Source organism: Chelonia mydas, chromosome 13, assembly GCF_015237465.2.
Source record: "Chelonia mydas isolate rCheMyd1 chromosome 13, rCheMyd1.pri.v2, whole genome shotgun sequence".
Classification (NCBI taxonomy): domain Eukaryota; kingdom Metazoa; phylum Chordata; order Testudines; family Cheloniidae; genus Chelonia; species Chelonia mydas.
Window position 1 is genome coordinate 2,064,039 of NC_051253.2, and position 18,774 is coordinate 2,082,812.

Consider the following 18,774-nt stretch of genomic DNA (forward strand, 5'->3'; position numbering starts at 1 on the left):
GTGTACGTGCCTCTGTAAACCTAATCCTGCGAGATGCATCCTTAGCCCTTACTGCAGACAACAGGAGCTGAGGGCACTCAGAGCTCTTTGTAGGGGACACTGCATCCTACATGCATGGATTGGGTCTGAGAAAAGACCCAGCGAGCAGGCTCCATCCCTCCCTCTCAGCTCTGTGTCAGGAAAGGCCCATAATTACTGGCTAGTGATTAGGCAGTATAGTCCGCAGTACAGTCGCTCGCCTCGGCCAGGACGCAGGGCGTGCCATGTGGGGACAGCAGTCTCTTTGTCAGTCGGGGCGATGGAGGGAACCACCAGATCTACCCTTGTCCAGCAGCACACTGAAGAATCCCTTTCCTACCCTTTACAGTGAGTCCTGTCTCTTCTCTAACACAGGAGGCACCACCGGGAGGGAGAGTGATTCCTGGCCAACAGGCCCCCCCACCCCATTCCTGACCATGGGCAAGAGAAAGGAAAAGGTCTGAGGGGGAAAAAGGCAAAGAAACTAAGGAGGTGGGCAACCAAGAATAACCCTGACGGGGGCCCCAAATCCTGGTCCTGCACGGAACACAAAGCAAACAAGCCAAATCCAAACCAACGCCTATTCCTTCAGTAATCTAACCGGTAGGATGGGGGAGGCAGCAGCATCACAGGTGCACATCTTCAGGCTAAGCTTTGGTGTGCATTTAGGTGCCTAATTATGTAGCAAAATGCAACTGTACAATTCCAGCGAGCCTCTGAGCGTGCCCCGGCACTGGGACGCTGTCACAGAGTGATGCTCTGGAACTACTTCATATGAAGCCAGTCAGGACTCTGGGGGCGCCTCCACTCTCTGAGCAGCCTGTCTCCAGGGCAAGAAGCTTACACAGCTTCCACCTTCCTAGATCTGACCTTGGAGCATTCAGCATCCCCTTCCACACCGTGCGCTTCCCACAGTGAGTCCGCCCGGGCGGGGCTTCTGAGGAAGCCAGAGGATCCTGCACCCCAACTCCGCAGTCAGCAGTGACTCTCAGCCAGCCAGTAAAACAGAAGGTTTATTATTCGACAGGAACACAGCGTAGAACAGAACTTGCTGACACAGAAATCAGTGACTTTCAGCCAAGTCCATCTTGGGGAGTCCTGGGCCAGTAGCCCTGGACTCCCCCTCTTCCAGTCCCCCCAAGCAGACTGCCAGCTTCCAGGGACCCGACCTCCGACACCCCTGTTGCTCCTCCTTCTCTTTGTCTCCCTTCCCAGACAAAAAGTCACCTGGTCATCACCTGGTTGCATCCCCCTCCTGGGTTTCAGGTTACGAAGGGCACTGGCCATAGCCTACCTGCAGGCAGCTGGAGCAGCCTCATCTTCCCCAGAGGTCTCAGCCAAAGTCATACCCCCCTATTCCCACCACCGAGGTATTGGTGCAGCACACAGGGAAACTGAGGCACATACAGTATTCAAGCAGAACAGTAAGACTCACATACAACTTAACAAGGGAAAATCCCCACTTCGTCACAGACGCCCTCACCCACAGGAGCAACCAGTTCGTCCTCTGTGGCACCTCCTGCTGGAAACAGCAGTGTGTGCAAGGGGCACAGCTCTCAGCCTGGCCCATGGCACACCAGGGATTCCTTTGGAACATCTAAACCTCCGCACCACTGCTTGCCCTCAGGGCTCCTGCTGGGGGAGAGCAGCTGTACCGTACAGCGCGGGCTCCACAGAACGGTTAACCAGAGCATCCCGGCTCGGTTCCCTCCCTGGCCAGCACCGCACAGCGAGGGCGGCAGACCCCAGGGTGGAGCAGGGCTTGCAAGTCACCTCGTGCTGACTCAGCCCACCTGCTGCCACCAAGCACCTACACAGAGCCCCGGGCCTCCTGCCCACCTGGCTGGAAGAGGAACCTGGACATGTGCAAGGGCACAGGAGTCAAAGGCAAACAGCAGGCAGGAAGAGAGGTTGCCATGAAACTCCAAATCGCGTGCCGGGTGGGTCTGAGACTGCAAAACCCAGGAGACACCTGCCCCATCTGGGGAGTCTGTCCTAGCTCTGGGTACTGTTCTGCTGTCCCGAGATCTCAGTGAGCACCCAACACTATTCCTGGGTGCAAGACAATGATTTGTCTGGAACAGCCACAGCTCTGGCATCACTGGGCTCCCCTACCTGGTATTCCACCACTTCCCCTGCAACTCTGCTCCTCTGCTCCCCAGCGACGAGCTCGGGGGATCCGTTCTGGTCCTCCTGGGTGCTGCTGGCAGACGTGGTACTGCTGCTCTGGGAGGACTCCTTGGAATCCTCCTCAGTGAGGTCGATCAGGGGCGCCTGGACAGACATGCCCGTCCTCCTCTTAGAGCACTGGGGAGAAGGAATAGGGCATGAGTAGCCAGAAGAGGAAGGCAGGGAGGGAAACACAGGAGAGGGGAGGAGAGAGAGAACAAAAGCATGAAGGGCCAGGAAGGCAGCACAGACCCATCCTGCGTCACATCATCCCTGCAAACTGCATCCCCCAAACACCCTAAAACACCACATTTCCAGGCTGAGCATCAGAGAGAGCAGACTCACCCCAGCCTCTTCCTCCAGAGCCCTGGACAGGCGCCAGGATAAAGCTTTGCTCTTGAAGCCACACTACATACCACGTGGGCTCCAGTTCTGCCCTCGCCAATTCAAGCTCTCCCTGTGTGTGGTCCCCTGCCCCAGGCAGAGCCCTACCCGAACGGGAGCCAGGGACTCCAGGTCATTCTCTTCTTTAAGTTTCGTCTCGTGGAGATTCAGACCTGCCTGGAATATCATGCGAGCTGGAGGCTTCTGCCTCAGGCTGTTCTCCCAGCCAGCAGCCCCGCGCGGTCGCACCTGGAATCCAGAGAGGACAGGCCTTGGTTACACCCTTCATGCTCTTTCCCCAGCATAGAGTCAACACAGAGAATACGTTTAATCTGTACTAATGCGTTCCCACAATGCACCGCAAGGGCCATGCTGTGACCATGGGCCAGCTTCATTCTACTTGTAGGGCCAACAGCCATCGGAGAAGGAATTGGGAGTGAGAGCAGCAGAGGCTACGAAACGGGCGTCGTCCAGTGGGCAGGGCACTAGTTGGCGAGCAGGAGGCCTGGGTTCTCGTCCTAACTCTAGCACGAACCAGCTGGGAGATGTGGCGTGAATCCCTGCATCTCTTGGGACCCCTTTTGCCTCCTACCTTGCAGGAGCTCGGCCAGCCTGACACTACCTCTCACTGTGGGACTGTACAGTGCAAAACGGGGCCCCAACCTTGACTAGAGCCAACCGGTGCTACAATAACCATGTGTATTGTCATATGGTATCTCAGCATCTCATTGCATGGGCCTGGTGCCTCTAAACGACTTGATATCCCACCCCCAAGAGACCCATTATTCTGTCCTTGGGGCAGTTATCTTGCCCCAAGAAAGCCCAGCCCAGATCCTAGAAGGGAATCCCTGTTTAGAGGGACAACTTTTGTTTTCGGTCATTGTGTTTCACTGACTGTCTCTCCTCCTAATACCACCACTTCTTGGCAGAGAGGTAACCACACACATGTTTAAAAGGCAATGAAAAGGACCTGAGATTTGGCAGCTATTCTGAATGCTGTGGACTCGGGAACACAGCATCTGCAGCTGGGCTGTACTTGGGGGACACGGTTTTCTCTCTGCAGTCCCTTCCTAGGCCCCACCCCTCGTATACCTATACACACAAAGGCTGATTCTGCAGAGGCTCCCTCCCATGGCAGCTTTTCCCCTGTGGTTTGTAGATCTCTTGTTCAATGAAACATTGTAAACCAGGCGGGCTTCCTGCATCTGGGGTAACAGAATTTTAAAATAAAACAAGTCTTCAAAGCGGCCTATGGGTGAACAGGCCCTTCAAGCAGACAGAATTTTAACCCCTGAGTTTGTTTTAGAGAGCTTCTGCCATCGAAAGGTCTGTCCTCACAGGAAGATCTCTAGTTTTGGGGTTTCAAAGTCAACACAAAGTTACGCTGGAGGCCAGAAAGGCCTTTGAATTCATCGTTTGACACATGGAAGTGAAAGGCAAAAGTAACCAGCCCCAGTTGCAGCAAGGTCCCAGCTCGTGTCTGGGGGAGGCAAAGGTTTGCAAGCTGGCTCCAGTTCCTTCTTTCCAGTCTTCCACTCTCAGCCACGCTTTGGCCTTCTCTATAGCACCTTCCACACAAGGATCTCAAACAATTGACGAGCACCAGTGAAAGGGCCCTCCCAGCTGAAAGAGCCCTCCCAGCTCCCGTGCGAGGCAGGTACTCCCCCCACATTTTAAAGACAGGGAATCTAAGGTGGAGAGAGGGAAAGGGACTTGCTCAAGGTCTCACCATCCATGGCAGAGCTGGAATTAGAGCTCCGATCTTGCACTTGGATCACAAGACCATGTACCCTTGTAAAGGAATATAAAGCTTACACCTCCTATACCACACTCAAATCCTGGGGCGAGAGGGGAGGGAATTATTGACTGTGTCTCATTGTTGACACGCTCTTCGTTCTATAAACAGGAGATAACCCAGCTATAACTGAAGGCTGTTTGGCTTTTTGGTTTTCTTTTTGATTAAACTGTCCCTCAGAATTTCTCTGGTTTGAGAAAGAAGCTAGAGCAATTTGGCTCCCAAACTGCCGACAAAGACTGCAACAAGGGCCAGACTGGATCAAATGCACGGTCCATATTGAATACATCTAGGAAGCTGCCAGGCTTGTCACAGGGCCAATTCCCGCAGCACTTCCTCAGGCCACGGGAGTAAAGAACAAACGAGGAGCACAGAATTTGGCCCACGCAGTTATCAGCAGCACTTCCCAGATGAGCTGTGCGCCTGTTTCACGGAATGGGCTGTTAAACCACCATGCAGACACGTGCAGTGTCTCTCAAATGCGGCCACCAGCAATTTCTTTGCCGCCAAAAAGCCTGGGCAGAGATTGGGGGCAGGGGCAAAGTAGCACAGGGCTGCTGCTCCTGACTAACTGTTACCCAGGGCAGCGAGATGCACTGCCTTGGCGCCGGCCCTGGTGCCACCACAGGGATTGGTGCCCTGCCCCGTGCAGCCTCCTTGGGGGCTCCAGGCAGTGCCCCTGGAGACGTGGGGCTGGTGTACAGGGCGCCGGAGGAGGCTCTTGTCAATGGAGGCGGCCGCAGCATCCGGTTGCCGGGGCACTCCCCTGGGCAGCTCTCCCACTCCCGCCTGGCTGGGGCATGGGGAGCCAGGCACTTCACACGCAGCTGGTGAGTTCCCAACCCACCTTCCCTGGGGCGTCTCTCGCTGCCAGGCCACAGGAAGCAACGGACAGGCAGACGGGTTTGTCAGAGCGGCCACCAGCAAGCGTTGATGGCTGCACTCTGAGGCCGCCAAAAGATTTGTTGCGACAACCCCAGGGACACCACAGAATACAGCCCAGGGAAACCAGAGCACAACGTTCCGCGGAGGGAAAAAACTGACCTCCTGAGCCTCGCCGAGCTTCATGGGCCAAGACAGGTTTTCCTTGGCGAGGTCTTCCTTGGCAACCTTCTTGCGCCTAGTGGACACTATTCGTAGGTCCACAGCCTCTACGGGAAAAAAAGTCCAAAGTAATACTGCCCTCAGTCAGTTGCTCTGGAACGGGACCCGCTTACCACAGCCTGGAATTTGGTATAAATCAACAAGTCCTGATTTGGAGAAAGGGAGATCTCACCCACGACCCTCCCACCCTAGGGAAGAAATCTGGCCCAACTCTGAAGATTTTGACATTCTCAGACCTCACCTCTGCAGGATTGCGAACCCCAAGCATTCAAACATCATCAGTCAGCTGTCAACAAATTGTGAGATTGCCTTAAAAATTGTAAAGGGTTTTTATTTTTTAAATGATAAATGTTAGGCCTTTAGGGTGCAATAATGGTAACTGCCAGTTCAGAGAGAGCTTTTCAGCAGCAGACCTCAAAGCGCTTTACAGAAGACGTCAGTATCATTATCCTCATTTTATACATGAGGAAACTGAGGCACAGAAGAGAAGCAACTCCCCCAAGGTCATCGGCAAAGCCAGGAATGGAACCCCGGTCTCCGGAGTCCCAGTTCAGTGCTCAACCCCCTAAGCCATGCTGCCGCTTCCTCTTTGTATTTTCAAGCTTTTCTCCACAGCCACACAGGCTAGAAATTTACTCCTTTCTCTTTTTAATTAAAGCTGACAGTCTGACCCAACCACACGATTCCAGGAGCTGGGGCACTGGGGAAATCTATTCACTATTACGAGACTCTTGATAGAATCGCAAGAGTTGGCAAAACTCCTTTTGTGCATATTTATTTGTCCTCTGTGCTGCTTGCCTAGCTCAGGGTGGCACAGTCAAATGACTCAGGGAGGCAGAGCACAGCTGGTCACATGATTCAGGATGGCAAAGCTTGTCACATGGCTCCGGGCAATTTGCAATAGGAGCATGTGTTGCCATTGTTAATTATGATGTCTCTTCAATGTGCTCTACAGCTCAGAAGATGCCAGTGGTTTATTATTAACTTGTGCAGCATCAGTGAAATAAATCAAGCGCACAGAATACCAGCGTGTGAATCTGCCCTACTGCACTTGCTCACCGCCCATCTTGGACCCAGTCCTGCTCCCTCTCAAGTCAATTGCAAAACTGCCTTTGTCTTCAATGAGAGCAGGATCCAGCCTTACAAAGACGAGAGCCACCGTAGAGAAGCCCGACCTATCCCAGCACCCAACGCAATGATCTCCACTGCACCCAGCACCACCCCCAAGAGGTCAGCCGTGGAAATCCAGAGCCCAGCCCATGCTGCGAGTACAGTAAGAGGAGACTGACCTTGTGTATTGAGCCCCCCATTTGCTTCCAGAGCTGGGGGAGAAGCTTCTTCTTCAGCAGGGTCACTGCAGCCTCCATTGACAAAGACCAGCTCTGCCCTGCAGTCTGTCTCCCCATCGCCATGGCACTTGTCTCTTTTCATGCTAGCCTGCGGAAATGATTTGCGGTACAACAGGGGAGAAATTTAGCCACTCACTAAATACAGCCAAGTCAAGTCTGAGAAAGACAAACTGGGCTGCGTAACCTACTAAATGCAGCCCAACTGAACATCCACTTAGCGGCTTTCTTAAGGCCTGGTCCAATGCCCATGGACATTAATGGAAATTCACCGATGCGAATGAATGTAACATCAGTCCCTTTCTGTACCCCGTCCTGCTCAGATTCACACATGGCTCTGATTCTCCTCAGTGTTGCTCCTTACATCATTCTCCATGGGGCCTGGTAACGATCTGAACGGCGCGTCTAGGCATTAGTCCTGAAGTCAGGCCAGTTTCACACGCCAGTGACTTCAGTGGAGCTGCTCCCAATTTATCCTGGTGCGCGTGAGAGGAGAAATACCAATCTAACAGACTGGATGGACATCCTTAATCTAGAGCGGAATTTCTTGTTCCGGATTTCAAGCTGCTGTCCCCAGTCACGCTGGAGGAATGAGATGTCTCCAAAAAGCCTATATTACCAGGGAAAACCAAGTCCCCATATTGCCACTAGACTGGTTATTTTCCTTTGAGAAATGCGCAGAGGGGATTTGTCCTGTAGCTCAGGGCAATAGGATGAGCTGGGGCAGCAATATTAAAATGCACCAGCCAGACAGCCAGTGGGGACAAAGTCATGCAGATCACACTCAGCTGCAGCTCCCCCTGAATTCCAAGGGGGCTTGGTTGCAACAAAGACCGAGCGAGAGCTGCAGAATCCGGCCCAGGAGACGTGCTTTATTCTAGTTCTAAAAAAAACAAATAACACAACAACTTAATTTCTAATGTAAGGAGTTTATCGGGGAGTCCAGACAACACGTACACAATAGCACGCTTTCTGCACAAAAATCCACCCGCCCTTTAGAAAGTAAAGAAATACAGCAGGTTAGCAGCTCAGGTCCCCACAATTGCAGCCCGGCTCCAGCTACTTTGGGAGGGCAGCTGCTGCAACTGCAAAACCTGACATCAAGACAAGGTCCGTTACAAACATTCAAGTTTATTGGCATTTACACCAATATCAATAGCTTAAACAACTCTCTTTGTGCACTGGCAAGCAGTTGTAGTGTCTGGTTAAACAGATATAAATCTCCCACTAAAATGCTGCCCGGCCCTTCTCAGCAGGGGCAACCAAACCAAAGCCATTGTGAGATTCTTATCCAAGCTCCTTTGGAGACAGAATGAACCACAAAGTCAGAAATACAGAACCAAACAGGGCACGGGCTTTTTCAAATGTTTAAAATGTTTCTGATTCTCATCAAACTGCCCACGCACCTCCTCTCCCCGAGGTGAGCTGCAGAAGGCAAGATGGCAGAAAGCGCGGGTCTTTTTTTTGCAGAAGGTGGTGTGAAGGGGGTTAAAAATCCAGCTTATTACGGGATGCTTTAAACTGACTAGGGGACAGCCATTGCCACCCCATACAATATGTCTGCTGAAAAACAGAGGGCCAAATTCTGCTCTCAGTCACATTGGTGGGGAGCTGGATTAATGCTGATGTAGTCCAGAAAATACACTTCCAGCCCTACCCTGACATTGCCTCAGGCCTCTGCCTCTTCCAATCCATTCTCAGCATCTTCCAACTCTCTCCTCTACTCTTTGGCCTAACCAAGGCTAGTGCCAGTCTCGTGCATTGTTTTCACAGTGGTCCATATGGGACAGAGAAAGATGTGACCAGAGAAGCTAGGCAGCGAGGCAGTGGAAGTGTTCTCTCCCCCAGCACTGACATTCAAGGGCCCCCTTACGCTCCCTTCTCCCTCAGCAGACTAGGCCTGTGAGTCCCACTTTCCAGAGGAGATTCAGGAGCCAGGGACAACGTCTGCTCCTTGTGACATTGGTGCTAGCACACTGAAGTTGCAGGGAGCACAAAGGGGGTGGAGCTGCGAGCGTGCATCCCTTCCATGAACCCTGGGAGGCACAGGGTCGCAAGCTACTTGAGAGCAGGGGCTCAGTAGCCATGCGTGTTTAATTATGCAGAAGGGCTTCAACTGAAGTAGGGGCATAATCTTGATAGAGTCAGAGTAATTATTAATTTAAAATGTTTTCTCTTCAGCCAAACCACAGGAACCATTTAACCAAGTCTAGAGCCACTGGCCCACCTAATGAATTGTTTATAGGGGGATAAAACTATTTCAGAACTGGCAGTGAGATGGATTCACTACTACTGCTCAGCTGTGACAACTGGCCGAGGGAGGGCCCAATCCTGCTCCTATGGAAGTCAATGGCAACTGCCATTCACTGCACCGGAAGTAGGATCTGACCCATTCTGGACGAACATAGCACATCAGCTCTAAGGGTAGGAAATGCATCCTGAGTGTCTTATTAGAATTTCCTCCTCCTTGGTCTAACTTCCCCTCATCCAGCTAGAACCAGCACCAGCTTCACCTTTTCCTAATCAGCAAAGATTCACTGAGAATGACACAGCTACTGTGGATCTAAAGGACACGAGGTTGCAAGTTTGGGCCTGATCCTGCTCCCAAACATGAAATAAGTATTAGGTTATTGGGCCCAGCCCTATAATATGAATAATTATCAAGAGCCCAGCCCTTCCCTCATTGAATCCAATCCAAGCAGTGCCGTTCCAAAGTGTTTTGCAGATTTCAGAAACTAACAACAACAAAAAATGGATAAAATAGAAAAGGAAAAAAAAAAAAGGGGGGGGGGGGACTGAAAACATCTTCATTGCAGACATAGCCAGCGAATTCACTGTGGTTGCAGCAGTATCACTGAAGGCCCAATTGGACCCGTCACCCATTTAGAGATCAAACATTTATAACTTTAAATCAGTTGGTGGTTTAAGTACGGGAGAGTCTGTCACCTACACAATTAAATTCTCCGCTCCCCACCAGAAATGTAATGATGAATAGGGTCTCATAACCCTGTACAGGGTGCAGGCAACAGTGTTATAACTAAAGTGATTTTTCAAATTGCAATTGGTTCTAAAAGTCTTCATTTTTGCCTAAAAACAGAACCCTCCATTTCCCGACAGCTCCCCACTAGGGGTCATGCTCTTTCTCTGGAGAACACACGTGTGGGAACAAAGAGGGGCCCACAAGGAGTTCTGTGGAGGGCCTCAATCTCTGCTTGGGGCCTGATCCAATTCCACTGATGCAGACGCAGCAGAACGGGTGCTTAGAGCATTCTCCTGCCAGCACAGCCACAGTCACAGCAACACACCGGTGCACAAAATGGGGTCTGCTCTGCTTTGTACTCAGCATACCATGCGTTTGTGTCGGCCAGAATTTCTCATCACTGTCGCAAACATACATCCTTAATGTCACCCTGGGGCCTCCTGAGCTGTGGGTTGTCAGCTGGGATGCACAGTCTTGAGCCAAAGAACAAAGACAGGGCGGGTTTTTGTTTTTCTCCTCTCTCTCTTTTTCTCTTATTCAGACAAGGGTTTCCCCCCCCCCCCCCTCCTAAACCTGTCCAGCAGTTCCCATGCAACGAGGGGCACTTCACCTGAGCCCACGTGTCTCCTGCCCTCCCAATATGTCCTTGCCTGGTCCTGTTTTAGTAAACGGAAGCTCCCAGACTATCTCAGAAGCACTCTGGACCAAAGGGCTGCAGCGCAGCGGCTTCCCTTGGACCAATGAAGGAAGCCATCTCGCTGCTGTGTAGCAGGAGCCATGATGTGACATGAATGTGGTCTACAACTTTTCCCAGTGTAAACCCATGTTTTTCCGGGGACATTTTTAACTCAACTTGAAGGGCCTGATCCTGAGAAGCACGAACGACCTGCTGTTCCAACCGGCTCAGAACCTGAGGCCCATATTCACCCAAACTCCCATTGACGTCACTGGTATCTTACCTGACTCAGGACCTAGTGAAATCTTCCCTAGGAGCAGAGAGGTGCTGGTACCCATTGACCAGGTCACTGATGTCCTCTCCAGATAGCTCTGCATCCAGGACCAGAGCCTGGCTGGGAGAATCCTATCTTTTCTCTCTCTCTCGGACACAAATGCCTCTGTAATCTGTGTGTTATAGGCAGTACAGAAACAATTGAGGTTTCTGCTTTCAGCTCTTCTTTCACCTCATCCGACAAGCATAAAGGAGCCGTCTGGACTGAACTTTTAGAGAAGACGTTTTGGCCTTAAGACTGGTTACGCTCTTGACACAGGTCATCAGTCAGGTGTCCATCCCACACCTGCCAAAAGCAAAAAGTCCCCACAAAGTGCACATTCAGATCCTTCCCCCAGAGCACAACAACAGTGTCTGAACACGGGGCAGAAGGAAGAGAGTCTCAAGCTAAGTAAACCCCTACAGCTGTTTGTAGCAATCCCACTGATCCAGCACATCTGCTCTCAGACCAAATGAACAATTACTGGGAGCTGCCCAGACTCGCTCGACTCCCCTCAGCTACTCAGAGACCTGAAAGGCCTGCTGACTACTGCAGCTAGCAGCTCAGGGGGAGCAGCATTTCCTCCCCCGAGATGCCTCACCCGGAAGCTGGGAGTAACAGACTCACACACCTCACAAACAAAGGCAGCAAAGGTCACAGTTTCTCTCTCTAGGGACGCCAGGGTCCCTCCACAGATTTCAGGTTACTACTGAATATTAGGAGTTTATTACTAGAGACAGGCCAGACCCTGAACCCTGGATCCAAACATCTTGAAACCCACCCCTACATCCACATCCAAATTTTGCAAATTACCTCTATCTTTAGAATAAGTCTACACCAGAATCCTGGCTTTGAACAGCCCTGAACTCAGGGATGTCCAAAATCTGCACCTGGGTTTTGCTGCCTGATCACGGCTGGTTAGTACACAAACGTTCAAAGTCTGTAGCGGGAAATAAGGGCTGACTCCTGTTTCCACTCCAGCCACCACTGCTACGGAGGGCTTCTCTAACCAAGCTGCGTTTTTCCCTTCCTAGCGTGCATGAGCGATCCCGAGGGAGAACACAGCAAAGACCAGGCACTTGAGTTTAACCACAACCCCGAAGCTCAACCCCAGGCAGGTACGTAGGGCTGGCCCGAGCGGTAAAACTAAATCAAGTGCCTCATCTCCACTGTAAAAAGAAAAGGAGGACTTGTGGCACCTTAGAGACTAACCAATTTATTTGAGCATAAGCTTTCGTGAGCTACAGCTCACTTCATCGGATGCATACTCAAATAAATTGGTTAGTCTCTAAGGTGCCACAAGTACTCCTTTTCTTTTTGCAAATACAGACTAACACGGCTGTTACTCTGAAACATCTCCACTGTGTTTTCACCTCCGGCTCCCTCGTGTGGGATAGCCACCCCAAGGGTAAAAAAAAAAAAAAGCTTTTTCAGCAGTGGAGGCAGGCCCTGGGTATTACAGTACAGCAATTCTACAGCAACAGCTCGAATCGGTAAAGAGCTGAATCCTGTAATCTTCATTCAGACAAGGGTATGTTCTGGGCTGATCCAGTACAATGCCTTACTATTTTTAAGAGGGCTGTGATTTCTTGTGAGCATCTCAGTCAGGCTCCCCCAGCAACACAGCTCTCTAAGGGGGTCTAACACACCAAGGCTACTTTGGCCCACGTGACTTTCAGAAAGGACTCTCCTTCATGGTGAACCCCAGAGCTAAGGAGTTCTGACGTTTCACTGGGGGTCTTTTAGTATTTCATTGAAAAGAATTGTGTGTTGTTTGAACGTAAACATTCTCCTACAGAGCTGGTATCCCATACACCACAACTGTACCAGAAAGTGAAACAGGCCAGAACACACCACACGGGCTTCGGGGCTGAATTTTCAAAAGACAGCCTGTATGCTGGGCCTGCAAAATACATACAGGCATGGAACAGATGACTATTTGCATGGACATTTTCTTGGGACAGCCTCAGCACTCACTTTTTGAAAATATTGCTTCACTGTCCAGGATGAATGGAAGAGGGTAGTAACCAACCAGTCCAAATGGTGCAAAGCAAGTTAAAAAACTACAAAGACCTGGCCAGGGTGACCCCAGTTTTTGTGATTGCCAGCCCTGATTTATTGCAGCCCATTAAATCTAGGAATGAAGGTGCACACCCTGAAAAAGCTCTGACTGATACTGAACAGGATCTGCAACAGCCCATCTCCTTATCATCACAGCCATTGTCCATTAACGCACCACTCCAGTGCCCTGCTCCCTGCACTTAGCTCCCACTGAATACAAAGCTCCAGTGAATATAGGAGACAAAGCTTTTTTCAGGGGCCAGCCCCAGACTGAGACCAAACTCCTCCAGGAGCAAAGAACCAACCCAAACCTTCCCATTTTCCGCTCCAAACGCACGGTACATTTCTTCAACCTGCCTTCTCTAGCGTACACAGATAGCAATGTGTGTATATACAGATTATATATAAAAATTAAAAAAAATTAAAAACATCCAAAACTAAACACCCCCCCTGCACACACTTCTTCCCCTGGGGAGAGAAGGAGAGAACAAACATGTAATAGTCACAGTTGCTTAATGCATGACTGGGAAGACACTCAGGTACTATGGTGATGAGCACAGCGTAAGAACCTGTATAGAACAGAATAGAATGGTTCCAGGTCTTGATCCCAATATTCAAAGCCCTCCAAGAGGCTGGGCCCAGCTACTCCTGGGATACTTCTGCATCTGGAACCATGATCTCGCCCCCAAAAGTTATATCCCACTGAGACAATGAAACTGTTGAGATCAGATCCAGATCCCAGCTTTGCAGCCCAGGCCATTTCAGGTTTGCCATGCTGGGTAAAGATCCTGTTGTACTATTCATTGCTTACAGAGCAACACAGATCCACCCCTGCCCTGAAGAGCTTACCGCCTACATTCAGGAGAAGGAAGGCAGAGACAGCCTTGCCTTCTAAACCCTGACTTGAGCTTCCCCCGGAAACACTATTTCCAGGCCTTTCCGCCCTTTGGAACCTGCTTGTCCCCCTAGGCCCTGTGTCCGTCGCTGCTGACTACTGCAGCTTCAATGACCGGACTCCACACCCTCCCAGTCCTCATCGAAGATGCAGTTGGGCTAGTTTCAGTTTTAATTCCAGAGGAAACAGAGTTACCCTCATCAGGTACATTTCCTCTGTAGGTGCAGAGAGTGCAATGGAAACAGCCTGGTTTTGCCTGTAGATACCTCTGTGTGCATGTCAAAAGACCACAGGGAAGCGTTTTACATGATGGGTGGGATGTCAGCCATGACCCAAAAACCATTTGAATGACAAAAAAGAAATAGCTGATACCAATGGCTGACACCAATGGCTCATTTGGGAGCTCTGGGCCATCACTTCCCAAATGGTCTTTCATTCTCCCTAAAATAGAGCATTTCCCTCTAATCCTGAAAAGTAAAGAGGTACTTGGGGTGTGCAGTTTCATAAGAAAAGGAACTTCTTGACTTGCAGATGTGCTCGTTAAAAAGGCCAGTCCCTTCCCTGCCCCACCCACCTCCTGTTTCTACCCCCTGCCCTTGCTGCCAGTTTCCCCTTTTTCACCCACAATCACAGGCTTGGAGACTTCCCCAATTTTAACTGTACTGTCTTTTTTTTGTTATTTCATCCTCTCCTGCCCCTGCTCCCACCCCCACCCCCACATTCACCTCAACCTGGTATCACATTTTAAAACGACAGCTGCCTTGTCCACACTAGGATTTCACTAATGTGTGAGTCACCATGTGTTAGCTAAAAAGTGGTGAAAAAATACCTTGTTGCCTAGGGAAAGCAAGGCCTAGGCGTTTGCTCTGAAGCAGCTACACACATGGCCAGTCACTATTCTACTGTATTCTATTCTATATGGGTTCGTATCCCATGCTCATTGCCCCAGTATCTGAGCATCTTCCAGTAATGCATTGAGCAACTGGGACTAACATCTATCACATGTTATTTGTTCTCTCTGAGTTCTCTAACCAGGGCAAATCCCCAATGCAGAGAAGAGATTAATTACTCCCAGGTCTGGGCTGAAGCAGGAAGTAGCAGGGAGTTGCACCTGCTATGTAGAAAAAGTTTGTCAGTTTCCACGGCTGTCAGCTGGGCACCTTTCACCAGTGCTAAACACATACAAGCAACAGCACAAAGAGAAATAAAGCAACAAAACCTCACTCTTTCCATCCACGCCTGTTCCCGCCCTCCCCCCCGGGCCCATCATTCAGACTTCAGTGCTATAACAATAACCACAGCAATAAACAAGCCAGTCATTTAGGAAGAAAGGGAGTAACTGAGTGTACCTGCAGAGAAGCAAGTAAGTGCAACCCCTACAGTTGGGCCCAGGGGAGCCTTCGCTTCTTTCCAATCTCCTACTGTCTGTGTTTCCGTGGATCATTTTCTCTAATACACATTTACCAACCACAGAGACCCTAACTTTCAGCTCTTCCCCATGGGTCTCCATCCAGCCGCATTTCCCATCCACCTGGGACTGGTGCAAGCTCCGGAGCTGCTGCAGAATTTGCTTCTTAGACACCACCCAGCCCCTTCCCCATTATATCACCAAGGGAGTTTCTTCTCATTGGCCTTTGGGAGGATGAAGCAGAATAAAGTGCAGTTTCTTTAACTGTGTCACTACCTGAAGGCTCGGTGTATGGAACCTGCAGTGAAACGTCTCAGCACTGAAGAGTTCCCTCTCCCCTTCCTTCCCCAGGCCAGGGGTAACCTGATGCCCTAGTAACCAGCCGAGATCTGCTTTTTAAAAACAAAAAACAGAAACAAAAAAGGCATTTCCAGACAACCGGTCAAAAAACTAGGAATGTATCCAAAGGTACTTGAGCATGCAAATGCCATAACTCAGGTCCCAGTGGGGAACCATTACAGCTGTTATTATTTATGCATTTGTATTACAGTAGCACCTAGGAGTCCCAACTGAGATCAGGGCCCTATTGTGCAGAGTGCTGTACAGTCATGGAGATAGGTCCCTGCCCTACAGAGACTACAGGCTACACAGACAAGACAAACAAAGGAAGGATTGCTGTCCCCATTTTACAGATAGGAAATTGAGGCCCAGAGAGATTAAGTGATTTACCCAAGGTGGCATTGTCTCTCCCCAACCAGCCCACAAGCAGCCAGAGAATTCCCCTGCCATGGGCACTGCATTGTGCCATCATAGGCAGCCCTACGCTGCCCACACTTCAGCTGTGGGAGGCAGAGAGTCTAGGGCAGAGAACTGAACACAGAGCTCCTACTGCTGTATCCCCAGGACCATCCTTCATCTCCGTGTAAAAACTCTTCCCAGAAATAATATGAACTTCCAAGACGTGACAATAAATACACGGGAAGGCAGTCGAGCTGTTTGACCCATTCCTAAAGCCTACAGCTAAAAGAACCCAGCACTCTATGTTTGTGGCACACAATTCTGCACACATACTCATTTGCATATGCAACAATCTGAAAAGGAGGCCAAACTGAGGTTCCTTTAAAAATATGGCCCTTTATGCCTAAATCTAGGGAACACTTAATATAATGTTACCTACAGATTAGAGCAGCTCACTGGGTTCTATCTCTGTCTGTGCCACTGATTCACTGGGTTTCCTTAGGCAAGTCATTTAATCTCCCTGAGCCAAATTCATTGTGTTCCAGATAATCCCCATCCCTCTGCCAATTTCCCACCCAGAACATGAGGGAAAATCCAACTAAAAGTCTGGCTGAAACAAACAGTACTAATGTATGGGAGAGGGAAGGTTCCCAACATTAAGCAGTGACCTAAATAATGATTAAATTTACTACTGTGCACTCCTGGGCTTTATAAACCCACAGCTGTGGATGCATGAAAATTCTCAGGATAATCCCCCAAGGCTTGTGCGTCCGTCCCTCTTTGACACCTTACTCATGCCCCAGGTGAAGCTCTTTTTGCAGCCTGACATTCCTCTCCATAGATTCCCAGGCCAGAAGGGACCATTGTGATCCTGGAGTGAGTCTGACCTTCCTGCACACCACAGGCCGGGGAACTGCCCCAAGATAACCCCCCGCAGGGCTTTTAGATCCTGGTTTCAAATGGCCAGTGCGGGAGCATCCACCAGGACTATTATGAGCGAACATCAATAAATCCGCGGCTGAGACTCCATCACGGTTCCCTGTACGAGGGTCCCGACAGCAACCCATCCCCGGCCCCAACGACCAGCCCGGATCATCCCGCCACCCCCAAGCCAGCTCCAAATAGCAGCGACAATCCCCTAATGAGATCAGCCCCATGACCCCAAAGAACAGCCCCCAGCCCCAAGTCAAAATACCCTCAACCCCCCCCCCCCGAAACGCCCTCCCCTCCCCCTCCCGCCCACCCCAGACAAAGCCCGGCCGGCGCCCAGCGGGGGCTGCCGGCGCCTTTGCTGCCGATGTTGGACCAGCGGCGGCTGGATCCGGAGTCCGATCCCGAGTCTGCCCCGCAGCGGTCCCGTGCGCGGCTCGTTCCCTTCTCTGCCCCCCCAGCGGTCCCGTGCCCGGCTCGATCCCTTCCCTGCCCCCCCCCCCCAGCCCGGCTCTGCCCCCCCCAGCGGTCCCGTGCCCGGCTCGTTCCCTTCCCTGCCCCCCCCAAGCCCGGCTCTGCCCCCCCAGCGGTCCCGTGCGCGGCTCGTTCCCTTCCCTGCCCCCCCCCAGCCCGGCTCTGCCCCCCAGCGGTCCCGTGCCCGGCTCGATCCCTTCTCTGCCCCCCCCAGCGGTCCCGTGCCCGGCTCGATCCCTTCTCTGCCCCCCCCAGCGGTCCCGTGCCCGGCTCGATCCCTTCTCTGCCCCCCCAGCGGTCCCGTGCCCGGCTCGATCCCTTCTCTGCCCCCCCCAGCGGTCCCGTGCCCGGCTCGATCCCTTCTCTGCCCCCCCCAGCGGTCCCGTGCCCGGCTCGATCCCTTCTCTGCCCCCCCCAGCGGTCCCGTGCCCGGCTCGATCACTTCTCTGCCCCCCCAGCGGTCCCGTGCCCGGCTCGATCACTTCTCTGCCCCCCCAGCGGTCCCGTGCCCGGCTCGATCCCTTCTCTGCCCCCCCCCCCCGCCCGGCTCTGCCCCCCAGCGGTCCCGTGCCCGGCTCGTTCCCTTCTCTGCGCCCCCCCCCCGTCCCAGTCCGGCTCTGCCCCCCCCAGCGTGCCCTGCTCTGCCCCCCCCAGCGTGCCCTGCTCTGCCCGCCCCCCGGCTCCCCCCAGCCCGGCTCTACTCCCCAGCCGTCCCTGCCAACTTCTGCCCCCGCCGCCGCCGCCGCCGCCAGGCTCCTTCCCCCCACCCCTGCATCCCGGCTCTGCCCCCCAGCGGTCCTGGATCCGGCTCTGCCGCCCCCCAGCCGTCCCTGCCCCCCCTTTTCCCCTCCCAGCCCGGCTCCCCCCGAAGTCCCGTGCCCGGCTCTACTCCCCTAGCACGGCCCCCCCTTCCCGGCCCGGCCCCCCCCGCGCTCGCTCACATGGGCGCAGAAAGTTTCGCTCCTGGATACAAAGTTGCAGCGATTGTTGCCGCAGCCCGGCCGGCCCCTCCCCCGGCTCTGCCCCCCGCCCCCGGCGCCGCGTGGGGCGGGGGGGGGGCTGCTGCCCGGACTCACCGTTCCGCCCCCCCCCGGGCCCGGCGCGCGCCCGGAGCTCGCGGCCGGCCCGGCGGAGCCGCTCTGCAGCCCGCGGCGGGCGCTGGGAGCCAGGCGTGACTTTTCCCGGGTCTCGAATCGGAAACTGGCAACCGCAAAGCTACATTTACTTGGCGCGTTAACCCTCCCCGTGCCGGGCCGCCCCTGCTGCGGCTGCGGCGGCTCCACCCCGGGGCAGGGGCCGGGCCGGGCGCTGCGCGTCCCCCCCCCCGAGCCCGGGCCAGCTCGGGGCAGACGCAGCGGGAGGCCCCGCAGGTCGCTGAGGTTGCCCCGGGGGGGGGGGACTAACCCGGCTTGCCCCCCCCCGGCGCCGCACAGGGCAGGAGGCTGCCCCGGCCGCCCCGTCCCGTCCCGGGCGGGGTAATGCG

At 52.9% G+C, this 18,774-nt stretch overlaps 1 protein-coding gene across 9 annotated transcripts in view; it reads right to left on the reverse strand.

Moving 5' to 3' along the window:
* Positions 1–18,435, reverse strand: part of DNMT3B (DNA methyltransferase 3 beta) — a 46,983-nt gene extending 28,548 nt beyond the window's left edge. The window contains exons 1-6 of one of the 9 annotated variants that reach the window (XM_037915341.2): positions 18,368–18,435; positions 15,426–15,538; positions 6,760–6,907; positions 5,411–5,517; positions 2,680–2,820; positions 2,134–2,325 (exon numbers count right to left, since the gene is read on the reverse strand). In XM_037915341.2, coding sequence (XP_037771269.2) covers positions 2,134–2,325; positions 2,680–2,820; positions 5,411–5,517; positions 6,760–6,901 — 582 coding nt within the window. In that variant the 5' untranslated portion in view covers positions 6,902–6,907; positions 15,426–15,538; positions 18,368–18,435. The other 8 variants (XM_043526738.1, XR_006285335.1, XM_043526739.1 and 5 more) reach the window with 8 other exon arrangements.
* Positions 18,436–18,774: the final 339 nt, after the last annotated feature.